Source organism: Hyperolius riggenbachi, chromosome 4 (genome assembly GCF_040937935.1).
Source record: "Hyperolius riggenbachi isolate aHypRig1 chromosome 4, aHypRig1.pri, whole genome shotgun sequence".
Classification (NCBI taxonomy): domain Eukaryota; kingdom Metazoa; phylum Chordata; class Amphibia; order Anura; family Hyperoliidae; genus Hyperolius; species Hyperolius riggenbachi.
In genome coordinates, this window is record NC_090649.1 from 160,032,190 (window position 1) to 160,045,134 (window position 12,945).

The 12,945-nt window shown below is 43.3% G+C and overlaps 1 protein-coding gene across 1 annotated transcript in view; it reads left to right on the top strand.

Annotated features, from left to right (window-relative positions):
- Window positions 1-12,945, top strand: part of DHX36 (DEAH-box helicase 36) — a 114,392-nt gene that overhangs the window by 24,609 nt on the left and 76,838 nt on the right. Inside the window, exons 4-6 of the mRNA XM_068280874.1 lie at window positions 1,135-1,173; window positions 5,018-5,188; window positions 9,021-9,100. Of these exons, the coding sequence (XP_068136975.1) occupies window positions 1,135-1,173; window positions 5,018-5,188; window positions 9,021-9,100 (290 nt within the window). The remainder of the gene's footprint in view (window positions 1-1,134; window positions 1,174-5,017; window positions 5,189-9,020; window positions 9,101-12,945) is intronic.

The window sequence follows — 12,945 nt, forward strand, 5'->3', positions numbered from 1 at the left end:
CAGCCGCGCTGCGAGTGCAGATGGGCACTCTAACTCCGAAGTCCAGCGAGCGAAGGGGGCGGCGGGCAGCGTGCATTGACGCGTTGTGCCCAGCACCGCCCCCAGCTATGACGTTGCTGCAGCGTCGTCCTCTCCCGCTGTACCGCCACTCTCCTCTCCGCCTCTTCCGATTGGCCAGCGGCTGGCAGCAGATTCTGACAGCTGTCGGCCGCAAAATTTTACATGACCGCGATCTACCAAATAGGCGGTTGCGATCTACCGGTAGATCGCGATCGACCTATTGGGCACCCCTGGTGTAGAGTATGGCTCTCATACTACATGGAAGGGGGTAAAATTGGTCTGTGATCTTGCATTTTCCAAAGACTCTTATCTCAAGTGTGTATGTAGCATATGCCTGTCCCAGCTTCAATAGACTTTATTTTCATATGTATTATTTAGATGGGATTTAACCTTTTATGTCAAAACAATTGTTTGCAGTGATATAATTACCTGAATTGATATGCAAATAAGTTTTTCTGTCTCGCAAGGGTCAGAGTTGGCCCCGCCACCTTCTTTCAATCCTTCCTGTTGGTTTGTAAATATAATGAATGAATGACATCTCTGAGCAAATGGAACACTGTACAAACAGCACACCTCTCCCCGCCACTGTTCCCACAAATAACACTGTTGGGCAAAAACTAAATTTTTCTCACCTGAATGCCTGAAGAACTCTGATGATTAGATAAACGGAATGGTTGTTGCATCCATGGACTTTCCTCTAATAAATAGAGCAGTGGGGAGGGATCATAGTTTCAGTGAGTGACTGAGGGCTGGAACCCACAAGAGCGTTTTTTTGAGCATTTTGGCAGCGCTGCGATACGCTAGCGTTTTGCCAAAACGCTCAGCTGATGTTAATGGATCGGGCAACTTCCACAATTTTTCTTTGACACAGAGATCCATCATACTGTACACTGATACAAAGTTAGTAGACTTACTCAGACTTGCATAATATCAGATGTGCAACCGATTATCTTCAGATAATCTATAGAGAGTACTTAACTTCTTGCCCTGAAAATTCACCTCATAATTTTACTTTTTTTTTTTTATCATACCTATGTGTTTAGTAAATGTATTTTTTTTCTTTTGTGTTTTTAGCGGTTCCGTGAACAGTTGCCTTCATATCGTATGAAAGAGGTATGTAAAAAAATGCAGAACAAATTGTAATTGTTATGTTGCTAGTTAAGTGTTCAGTTATAAATATGCTTTTTATGCCATTATTGCTGTATATAATTTGTAAGTATTTTACAATCCGTATAGTTGTACGGATTGTAAGTGCGCTTAAATGCTTTTATGGTTTATACCTGGAGAGGCTCTCAGCAGAGAATTGAGATGCAATAATGGTGGGATTACTGGCAAGCGCTCTACTTTGATGGCAGCTGGTCTTAAAGAGGATCTGTAACATCAAAAGATCCCCTGTGGGGTACTCACCTCGGGTGGGGGAAGCCTGCGGATCCTAATGAGGCTTCCCACGCCGTCCTCTGTCCCACGGGGGTCTCGCTGCAGCCCTCCGTACAAGATGACGTCATTATTTACCTTCCCGGCTCCTGCGCAGGCGCTCTCACGGCTGTCTGCTCCGAACTACACGGAAATACCCGATCGCCGTCGGGTCTGCTCTAAGTTTCCGGCGCCTGCGCAGTAGAGCAGACCCGACTGAGATCGGGTATTTCCGTGTAGTTCGGAGTGGAAAGCAGCCACAGCGCCCCTGCTGGAGCCTGCAAAGGTAAATATTGATTTTACAGTCGGGTCTGTCGCTGGCTGTTTGGAGGGCTGCAGCGAGACCCCCGTGGGACAGAGGACGGCGTGGGAAGCCTCATTAGGATCCGGAGGCTTCCCCCACCCGAGGTGAGTACCCCCCAGGGGATGTTTTTGAGGTTACAGAGTCTCTTTAAGCACCTCTAGAATGCAGCCTTGACTGATGCTTTGAAGATTAGATGCAGAGGTCTAGCTATACTTGAAAGTGACCATTGGGCAGACTTGACACTGTGTCAGTAAGGGCAGGGCTGTGTACCTTATAGCCTTACCTGCTTGTCTACAGGGCTTGTGTTTTGCTACTATCCATTTTCCTCCTGCACTTTTTGATGCAGAAAGGTTGCTTCACCTCTGACCATGCATCAGTAATCATTTGTAGGTGTAATTAGCTTTTAGTCATGTATGTGAGCAGGAAGCATGGCTATTCTCTGCAAAGCCGCTTCCACCCAGGTGACGTGAAGCCAGCCTTTTTAGTGCAAGGTTGGTGAAGCCTTGAGGCAGACATTTTTTTGCCACCTTACCCACTGCATGCCTGTAAGCCAGCCACTGCTCCAGTGCTAAGCTTTGTGTGAACATATCCCAGTTGATCCAGGGAAGGTCGAAAAACCTTATGAGGCCTGGGCCAATTAGCCTTAAAAGGGAAAGATTCCTTTCCGACTCCAAATGGCAGTCAGATAAATTCCTGGATTAACTCTCCTGGGAAGTACCTAGTACTTATAGCCATGGATGCCCTTCAATGCAAGGACAGTATTCAAGCCCTCTCTAAATGCAGATATAGAGTTTGCCAGAACTACTTCCTGAGGTAAGATAGTTCAGATTTTAACCATTCTCACTGTGAAGGTTCCCTTTCTAAATGGCAAAAACCTTTTTCCTACTTATGCAGATCAGGTCCCCTTGTCCATTGTACAACCCTAGAGACAAAAAACGAATCTACCAAGCTTTATAGTGCCCTCTTATGTATTTATACATGTTAATAAAGTCGCTTCTGAGCCGCCTTTTTTTCCAAGCTAAATCAGCCCAGTTTGTCCAACCTTTCTTGGTGAGACCTTCCATACCTCTAATTAGTGATGTGCTAACAAGTAGATAACTATTCAAATTCATGATTCTAATGAGGCTTAATTGCCTCAGGTGTGTGCATGAGAGATGGGGTTAATTACCCAGATGTCCGCCGTTTCTATGCGCATCGCCAGTGATGAGCAACGAATGAAATCCAAATGGGTTTCATTCAGATTTCATCCTCCTAATTAGTTAAACGTACCCAACAGCCTTCTTCTTTAATCCGTCCCATGACCGTCCCAAGCTGCAGTCACGTGACTACAAACTATTCCTCCTTCTGAGTTGGAGGAAGCATACTAGTCACGTGACGCAGCTTGGGACGCGCTGTGGGACGGATTAAAGAAAAAGGCTGCCGGGTACATTTAAACAGCCCCCGCACACACACCTGCACAGTTGCACTAAATAGGAGGATGAAATCTGAATGAAACCCATTCGGATTTCTTCCGGATTCGATTTGGAGATTAAGACTACGTATCACACTCTTGCAAGTGTCCACTATCACTATCGCGCACTTCCTCCTTCCGGCTGAAGGGGGAAGGACGCGGCAGTGATTCGTGGAACGCATCCCATTGGACGCGTGCGAGAATGTGATACGCATAGAAGCGGCGGACATCTGGGTAATTAACCCAGTCTCCCATGCACACACCTGAGGCAATTAAGCCGCATTAGAAGCCACAAATTCGAGTAGTTATCTACTCGTGAGCCCATCACTACCTCTAATATAGTTGCCCATCTTTGTAACTGTGTGTGTCCTTCCTATAATGTGGTGGCCATAACTGACATACTTCAGATGTAGCCTCACAATTGATTTATACAGTAGGCACAGTAGTTTCTGTGGTCAAACTCCAGTACCAAACAGTCCTAACTGCAGCATGGCTGCCACAGCTCTCTATAAAGTCCTAGTTTTTGCAAACATTCCCAATGCTGTCAGTAGAATGCAATCTTGCTTCTGTATCAAGTTTCACACAGGGTGACTTTAAGGGGAACCTTAACTTAAAGAAAAAAAAAAGTTCTGCTAGGTACTCGTGATGAGATTTTCTGCCAGATCGATTATTTTCAACATGTCCAATCAATATTCTATTCACTTCTATGGAAAATCGATCGGAAATCAGATTGGACAATTTGGAAATAATCGATCTGCCAGAAAATCTCATTGTGTGTACCTAGCATTCAACGTGCCCCTTACAGACGTCCTGTGCCTGCGCCGGGACAAACTGATCCTCTTGTCTCCTGCAGCAAGCAAGTTTCATTTCTGGCGACTGGCCAGTCTTGGCCACTATGTCTGTGCAGCCCTAGCCGCGCTCGTCCTGTATCACAGTACTGTTGACGGAGTGTCCTGTGCATGCGCAGTACGGGATTTTTCTCAGTGTGCGCATATGCAGGATGCTCCTGGCAAGGGGAGTGTGATTGAGGATCCGCGTAGGCCAGTCACCGTAAACGAAAATGGCTCGCTACAGGATGTCTGCAGGGGGCCATTAAAAGCGATCAGGTGAGTTAATTACACACCGTACCGCTGCTTCAGCTCTGCAAGGGGGAACAGTAGGGGGCCAATGGAGAGGGAGGGAGGAAGGAATGATGTCGGCCCCTATCCCCACTTCTTCCACGGGGAAGAATGGCAAAAAGCGTACTAGCTACAGTTTTGGCAGTAGGAGCCTTTGCCTGCCAAAACGTACTAGGTACGTGCTTGGCAGGCAAAGGGTTAAGGGTCACTTGAGATGCTGGTGCTAAGTGGCCCTTTAACCCTTAAGGGAGTATGACCCAGTTTGTTGAAAGGAGTTGTCGCCAGGCTAGGAGCTGCTGTTGTGCTTTACTTGAAAACTCATTTAGCTTTATAAATATAGGAGCATGATTACATTCTGTAAATGTAATCGCCATTTATTCTTAAAGTAAAGAATTTGAGAACGTAGTCAAATCGCCATAGAAACACACAATTTTAATTCAAATGACTGTTACATTGATTTTGGTGTGCACTTGTAAAGCTTATCAGATGTAAAGTTAGTGGCTTATTAGTTTTTGATATTTTTTTTTTTTTTAAAGAGAAAGTATTCCTTGAAGCCCACAAAAGTGTCATTTGCCATCATGCTGAAGTAGGAAGATGTGTAATTATTGTTTTTTGTTTTGTTTTGTTTTTTAATTGATCTCATGGTGTCATGACCTTTTGTTTTAATTCCAGGAGATAATTAAAGTGATAAATGCCAGTCAGGTGACAGTCATTAGTGGCGAGACCGGCTGTGGAAAGACCACACAAGTCACGCAGTTCATTCTGGATGACTACATTACCAGAGGCAAAGGGTCTACCTGCCACATCGTGTGTACTCAACCAAGGAGAATAAGCGCCATTTCGGTGAGATGATCTACCAGCATCCTCTGTACATGCTAATGCTTAATCGCTTCACAAGACGTTTAAGTTAAACGCCCCTTGTCCTCAGCTAGGCCGGTCCAGCAATGGGACCCCCGAACAAAGCAAAACAATACCAGTTGCCTGCCTGAGTAGCCACACTAGCGGCTTAGACTCTGGCAGAAATAGTCAAGCCCCATTGGGTCCGCTCTACGATGCCGGCGCCTCACACTGCACAGTAGAGCGTAACCAAACGGGCTCAGCTATTTCTGCTCGAGACAAAGCAGCTAGTGGGTCTGTGCAGGAGAGGAAACAAGTGATCTTTTGGGGGTCCCGGCGCAGGATCACTTCTGATAAGGAGTACGGCAGGGAACACTGTTTTCGTACGTGTTTTCTGGTCAGAAAAACTGAGAACTCATGTTAATCAATGCTTCTAGTTCACACTAAGGCTCCCTGCACACTGCAAATTCGTTTTCTGATTCAGATTCAGTTTCCGATTCCGATTTTCAATACCGATTTTCCCTGAATACATTCAACAGAAAAACTGATCAAAAAACGCAGCATGCAGTAAAGATTAAAAACCTGAATCGGAGGTAAAAACCGGAATCAGAAATGCATGCAGTGTGCAAGAGGCCTTAATGTGTTTTTCACGCGCAGAAAAAAAACTGACATGCTGCATGATGACTCAGTACATTTTGACAATTTTCTGTATCAATAACATTAGCTGCTGTGAAAAAAAGGTGCGTTTAACTGCATAGAAACACACTTGGTGTGCAGAAAACGTACGCAGAAAAACACGTGCAGAAAACTGAAAGACAAGTGTGTTCCCTTTGTAGGTTCCTGAAGTTTCCCCTTGCCAAGGTATATATTTTTTTTATAACCCCTTTACTTTAATGCCATAGAACTGTTAATGCCATCCAGAAATAAAAATAGCTGCCACTGTATGTGATGTGACATTAAGATCAGCCTTTTTAGTTCTTTAAACAGACATTTCATTTAGGCCAGAAGAGGTAACCATATACTCAATAAGTCTACTTGAATTCCAAGTCAACCCTAATACTTGTCCCTTTTTAATTTGGAAGGGTGGAAATTCCAAAACAGGTGGGCTCAGGAAATCCACTCCCTCCACCCCCCCCCCCCCTCAATAAATATAGGCATTTTCTTAATTTGCTTAGCAAGTGTATACCTTCCAGTCTTCTCGTGTATAATCATTCTTTCCAGACCATAGCAAGTTAAGCCATTGATTTTCTATATAAGTAAAACCCATATTTTCAGTGTTTCAATTAACATCTCCCCCATAACATATAAAACTTAATTCCCAGCACCATTTCTCCCCATTAAAAAGTCCAACCATTACATTCTATCCCATGTGGTCCCAAACTGCTAAGCCCTATTTGCAAAGATAAATCAGTAACTCTTATTATATCTCTAGTAAAATAAAAATAAAAAAAATAAAGGGCACAAGTATTTACACAAAGGGCACTATAGTCTATAGCAAGTTCCTGTACAAGTAGGCACACAGTTGGAACTAAACGGTTAAGGAGAGACACTGCAAAATACCCACACAACATAGGAGATTGGTAAAGGCAGCTCAAATCGGTGTCAATGCACTGTAGACGCCTACATTGATCCCTTCTGACTAACGGGCTTCAGTTATAGTAGAATAGACGTGCTCCGTGGGCCCTTTTCCACTAGCAGTCGCTAGCGTTCGCGCTGAACGCTAGCGATTGCTGAATCGCAATTCCGCCGTTTTCCCGACGTTTGCGGCCGCGATTTTGCTATGCACTGCATAGCAAAATCGCGGCAAAAGTCGCTCCGCGGCGCGATCGCGATCAAGTAAAAAACGAATCGCGGTAGTGGAAATGACCTACCGCGATTCCTATGTTAAAAAGCAAACCGTAGCGATTGTAAAATCGCTAGCGGTTTGCGGTTTTGCGATTCAGCTAGCGCAAACGAGCTAGTGGAAAAGAGCCCTAAAGGATATTATGTCCTAAGTGAATCCGTTCTCCAATGCCAGTGTCCTACAATGAAAGTAGGAAAGGTAGTGTCCAAAGCAGCTCTCTCAGTGGTGGGATTTGAGAGGCGTCTATATCAGAAAGAGAGACACATTGGGCATGTGAGATATGCTTGCAAATTTTTGCGATCTTGTATGTGCATTTCTTTTGCAATTTACAAACTGAATTCAAGGTATTGCACCACAGAAGCACACTCTTCTCCTTTTTCTTGTATAATAAGCATGTGTGTAAAAAGGCTAATCAGTATGCTCACTGATTAAATAACCAAGTGCGACTGCTGTGCACCTATATACGCCACTCTGCATGTTTCACCCCATAAGTAGCGGCTTTGTCAGGGGTAATGCCCTAGCATAAATTTCGCAGCATATACCATATAAAACAGCGTAGTGTGCAGGTGGCCCATATCTGAGTTAAATGAGCCTCCATTGCACAACTAATATTAACCACTTCAGGATCACAGGTTTTCTTCCCTTAAAACCAAAACAACTTTTACATTTCAGCGCTCCTCCCATTCATTCACTGATAACTTTATTGCTACTCATCACATGTGAATGATCTATAGGTTGTTTTTTTCGCCACAAATTAGGCTTTTCAAGGGTGATATTTTATTTTAGTAATAATGTTATTCTCTATGCATTTTAAAAAGAAAAAAGAGAAAAAAATTAAAAGATACACTATTTCTATATTTCCAACCATAAAAAAAAAAGCAAGGGAGGCTAGGATTAGATCAGGGTTGATCAGGGTTAATCAGGGTTGATCAGGGGTATATAGTCCTGGTATATTTATTTATAAGTCCTGGTATATTTATAAAATCCTCTAGGTGGCAGTCAGAATACAAGAAAAGAAGATCCAGTTACCTTGTAATCCTCTCAGGAGTGATTACAAGGTAACTGTATCTTCTTAAGTGCTGGCAACATTGTTTGTAAACCTCACAAATGAATGAGCACTGCTATTGGCTTATAGCAGTGCTCATTCATGGTTACAGGCATCTGATTGGTGATGGGAGTAATTACTCCCATTCATCAATCCCACCCAGAGATAAATGAAGCTGGTGCACGCGCATGTGCACGCATGGGGGCGCGCACCCGCGGGCGGGAGCGCGCGGGAGCGGGGGCGCGCGATCACGCGCGCGATCGTGTCCGCACAGCACAATAGCGGCAGGGGCGTTTATCAACGCCCCTGATCCGCTCATTAAGTCAATAGGGGCGTAGTTATGCGTCTGGGAAATCCGAAAGTGGTTAAGACATCATGGTCCCACCCAGGACCTGCCAGTATCCAGCACTCAACTCCTATACGTTGCATAAGCAACCCCTCCACATGCATAACATGCTTATTCTACCTATGTACCTTGTTGTGTAATACAAAACCTAGCACCTATAATTAGGAGTAGGGATGGTCAATGAGATGCAAATAATTTTGAGGTGATTATTCCAATGGGCTCATGGGCACAGCATATATTTGCACTAAATTGCAGTTTAAAACAGCAGTAATAATAATATTTACAGCTGTAATTAATGATATAGTTGTATTGATAAAAAGCCCCAAAGATGGAGTGCCTGAAAGATTTTAGTTTTAATTCAGGAAATCTAACCATATCTATAAATGTCTATAAATACTACTTGGCATGTAGTTATAAGAATCAAATTATGTTTAATAACACACATCAGCCAAGAAAAGAGAGAACAACGCTAAGTGAAGTATTGCAGTCACAAATTGCTTGGTTAGCTTTTGGGTTTTTAAAATCTGTTTTGCTGTGTTAACATAATACCGTAGTTTGCAGATCATCTAAAAGTGGTTATAACAGCAATTTTCCAATATTTAAGGTTGCGGAACGTGTGGCTGCAGAGCGAGCTGAAACATGCGGGAGGGGGAACAGCACTGGCTACCAAATACGTCTTGAATGGTAAGTCAAGGCCAATGTGTACATCATTAGAAAGACCCAGTAGTTGTAGCAGTCTGTATCTTAAACTTGAAAGTGGCCAGTTATTTCCCTTTATAGCATCTAAATCAGTAAACACTGGTTTACTGCCTTTGACGTAGGCTCACCTTTGACCGGGGTTCGAATCAAATCCCGTCTCAAGCCAGTACGTATAACAGTAAGGAATCTTTGAGCAAGGCAGGGCTGTGGAGTCGGTACAAAAATCCTCCGACTCCTCAGTTTAGGATTCCACCGACACCGACTCCTCGAATTTTAAAAGACCACTGAAGTGAGAAGGATATGGAGACTGCCATATTTATTCCCTTTAGTCATAGACTAAAACTAGTCCTTGGTAAAAGTACTTGTAAAAGGTACAGGCCGGAACAAAGAACATCTATCAGGTCCTAGGCAATGCAACTGTGGGTACATGTAAGAGTGATGTGCAGGTACTCTGCAGGGGAATAAGGGCATTCTTCCTCTATTACACATTCTTCATGCACAATCTAAACCAGGTTTATGGGTGATAAACAACACCTAAGTGTTCAGTGTGCACAACATTCTCAGTGCATTCCCTGCAGCTCTGTAGGGAGTGCATATGTAGAGTATAGTACTACTGTGTAACAAAGTAAACCTGAGACAGATGAAATTAAAGTATTATACATACCTGGGGCTTCCTGCAGCCCCCTTCAGGCTAATCAGTCCCTCGCTGTCCTCCTTCGCCACCTGGATCTTCTGCTATGAGTCCTGGTACTTGAGCCAGTCTGGCGTAGTGCGCATGCACACACTCCGCCGGCGGGAGCGTACTACACCTGCGCAGCACTGTTGTGCAGGTGCAGAACTCTCCTGGCTGTGGAAGCGGCATGCGGCCGGACTGCGCTGACTGCCTGAATTACCGGGACTCCTAGCAGAAGATCCAGATGGTGGAGGTGGACAGCGAGGGACTGATTAGCCTGAAGGGGGCTGGAAGAAGCCCCAGGTATGTATAAAACTTTTCTTTTCATCCTTCTCAGGTACCATTTAATTTGTAGTCACCAAACCAAATTTTAACATATGAAATCAGAGCCGGGACAAGGTCCTCCAGCACCCAAGGCTGAGACACCAAAGTGCGCCCCTCCATCCCTGCCACCCAGCTGTCACACACTGATTGCTATTAGACTAAGAGGCGCCACAGGGCCCACAACCTCCCCAACACCTTAATATCTAGTTATCTGGATTGCAGTCACTGCCATGTATCCCCTTTTCTTATTTATTTCTGCTTCAAACACAATTAGGAATGACAGCTGAATGAATTCTGCGCCCTGAGGCTGGAGCCTCTCCAGCCTATGCCTCGGCCCGGCCCGGCCCTGTATGAAATTATTTCATTTCATGAGCAAAGAGAGTGCGTACATTTGCATAAATCAGAATTAACGCAGAATTATTTCAATCTCATTGACCATCTCTATTGACACGGCTACACATCAGGCTTTATACTTACAGCATTGATGTTATTTCGTATATATAAGAGATTCCTGTGTACACATCATATATACAGTCACAATCAGATGTGTATATCTGACTTTAAAAATACGGGGACTGCTTTATTGAAGCAGCACAAGTAACTAATTTTGATTGGTTTATTTCATTTTTGTGGACTAAGCACAGCTATTACTGTATGTAGAAATTATTTATGATGACTATTATCTGAGAAATAGAACATTTTATCATATTTTCTATTTTAATTAACAATTTCATTAGGAGTCGGTGCATTTTTCCCCAACTCCGACTCCAGGCACCCAAAATTGCCCTTACTCCAACTCCACAGCCCTGGAGCAAGGTTCACTAATGCTCATGGTCGCGCATTGACAGTGCCCTAAGTGGTTGCAACTCTAAAGCGCATTAAGTCCGCCAGGAGAAAAGGGTTATATAAATGTTATCTTATCTTGTCTACTGACCCTGTGCATCTGCCTTGTTATGGGTAGCACAATGAGCAAGCGATTCTTAAGGGGCCCATACACTCAGCCGATTTTCTGGCCGATCGATCAAAATCGATCGATTGCAAATCGGTTGGCCAATCGACCGATCGACGGCCGATTTCGATGGATTTCCATCGAACTGGCAGGGTGGAAAATGTAGGTCGATCTGATGAGATTGCTTATCATTTTGCATTTGGCCTAATGGAAATCTGATGGCAAAAAAATGCCATCAGATCGAATTTCAATAGATTTCAAACTGAAATCTATTGGAATTCTATCCTAGTAAAAAATGTTCTAAAAACACATCAGATAGATCATTAGATGGATTTCTTACCCATCTGCTGCTAATCTGACGAGTGTATGGGCACCTTTACTCAACCTTGCAGATTAATAGTCTTGCTGATAGATTCCACTTTCTACAGTGATCACACTTGCTTGGAATTTTTATGTTTCCCCTGCATTTGTGTGGATTTTCTTCCAAAAATATTGGTTACCGTACACATCACCAAAATACACTGGTAGATTAATTGGATTCCCTTCTATATATACCATAGAGTGGTAGTGAACTAATTGCCAAATTCTCAAGCTTGAATACTTTAATTTAATTACTGCCAAATGTGTACCTTTGTACCATTCAATTTGAAAGCTCCTTACAAGTGGGCCCTACACAATGCCACCTTGAAGGCACTTGTTAAACAAAAATTGGCTCCAGTATGCCCACTTACCCACATCTGTCTTGTGGGAGTTACACCCACTCTTGCGCATCAAAACAGAAATGGACATGCTACCATGCTGCAACCTGTAAGGTAAGGTGACGATTATGCACAGCTGCCTTCCATTCTTCCTCCCTGTGATCTTGTTTCACACACACACAGACTTGCCCTCTGTGAGTGCTGTTCATTTGACGTATATAATCGTTAATGCCAATGTGCCATCCATTATTTTCACAATTTCCACTTTTGTGTCAAATGCCCTGAACAATGTCTGAATTTAGGACTTGATACTTTTAAATGAACTACAAACAAATCAAACCTGGTTATTGTCTTTGGAATAATTACTGCCAGTATTAAACTGTATCTTCAGTCACAGAAATGGGTTAGTACAATCTGCAGTACAGTAGCCTGTTACAAAACAAAAAAAGCCTTTATTAATTCCTGCAGTTGTAGCTTACAAGCCTGATTGCTGTATGAATGCACTTTAAGTAAAACAGCTCAGATGAACACAATATAGTCACTTCTTACTGCATTACATGCTTTGAGGTCACTTAAAGAGGAACTCCAGTGAAAATAATGTAGTAAAAAAAGTGCTTCATTTTTTACCATAATTATGTATAAATGATTTAGTCAGTGTTTGCTCATTGTAAAATCTTTCCTCTCCCAGATTCACATTCTGACATTTATTACATGGTGACATTGTTACTGTGGGCAGGTTATTTAGCTGTTTCTAGCTGCTCTGTCTGTTACAGACAGCTAATAACAGCTATTTCCTGTCTCTGAACATTGTTACATTGTGGCAGTTTGCCAGCAGTACCGCGGTATTCAGAGCCTCTTGTGGGAGGGGTTTCAGCACAAAATCAGTCACACAGCGCCCCCTGATGGTCTGTTTGTGAAAATCATTGTCTTTCTCATGTAAAATGGGGTATCAGCTACTGATTGGGAAAAAGTTCAATTCTTGGTTGGAGTTTCTCTTTAAAGAGAACCAGAGATGAAGCACCCTCATGTATTTTACCTTATAAATCAGTGGGAACATGACAGAAAACACCTAATCTGCTCTTTGTTTCATTGTTCTCTGTTTAATCTGCCTGTTATCACCTCTGATAAGAATCCCTGACTGAGCATTCAGTCTGGCTTTGCTACGGAATGATTATAGCTGAGTCTG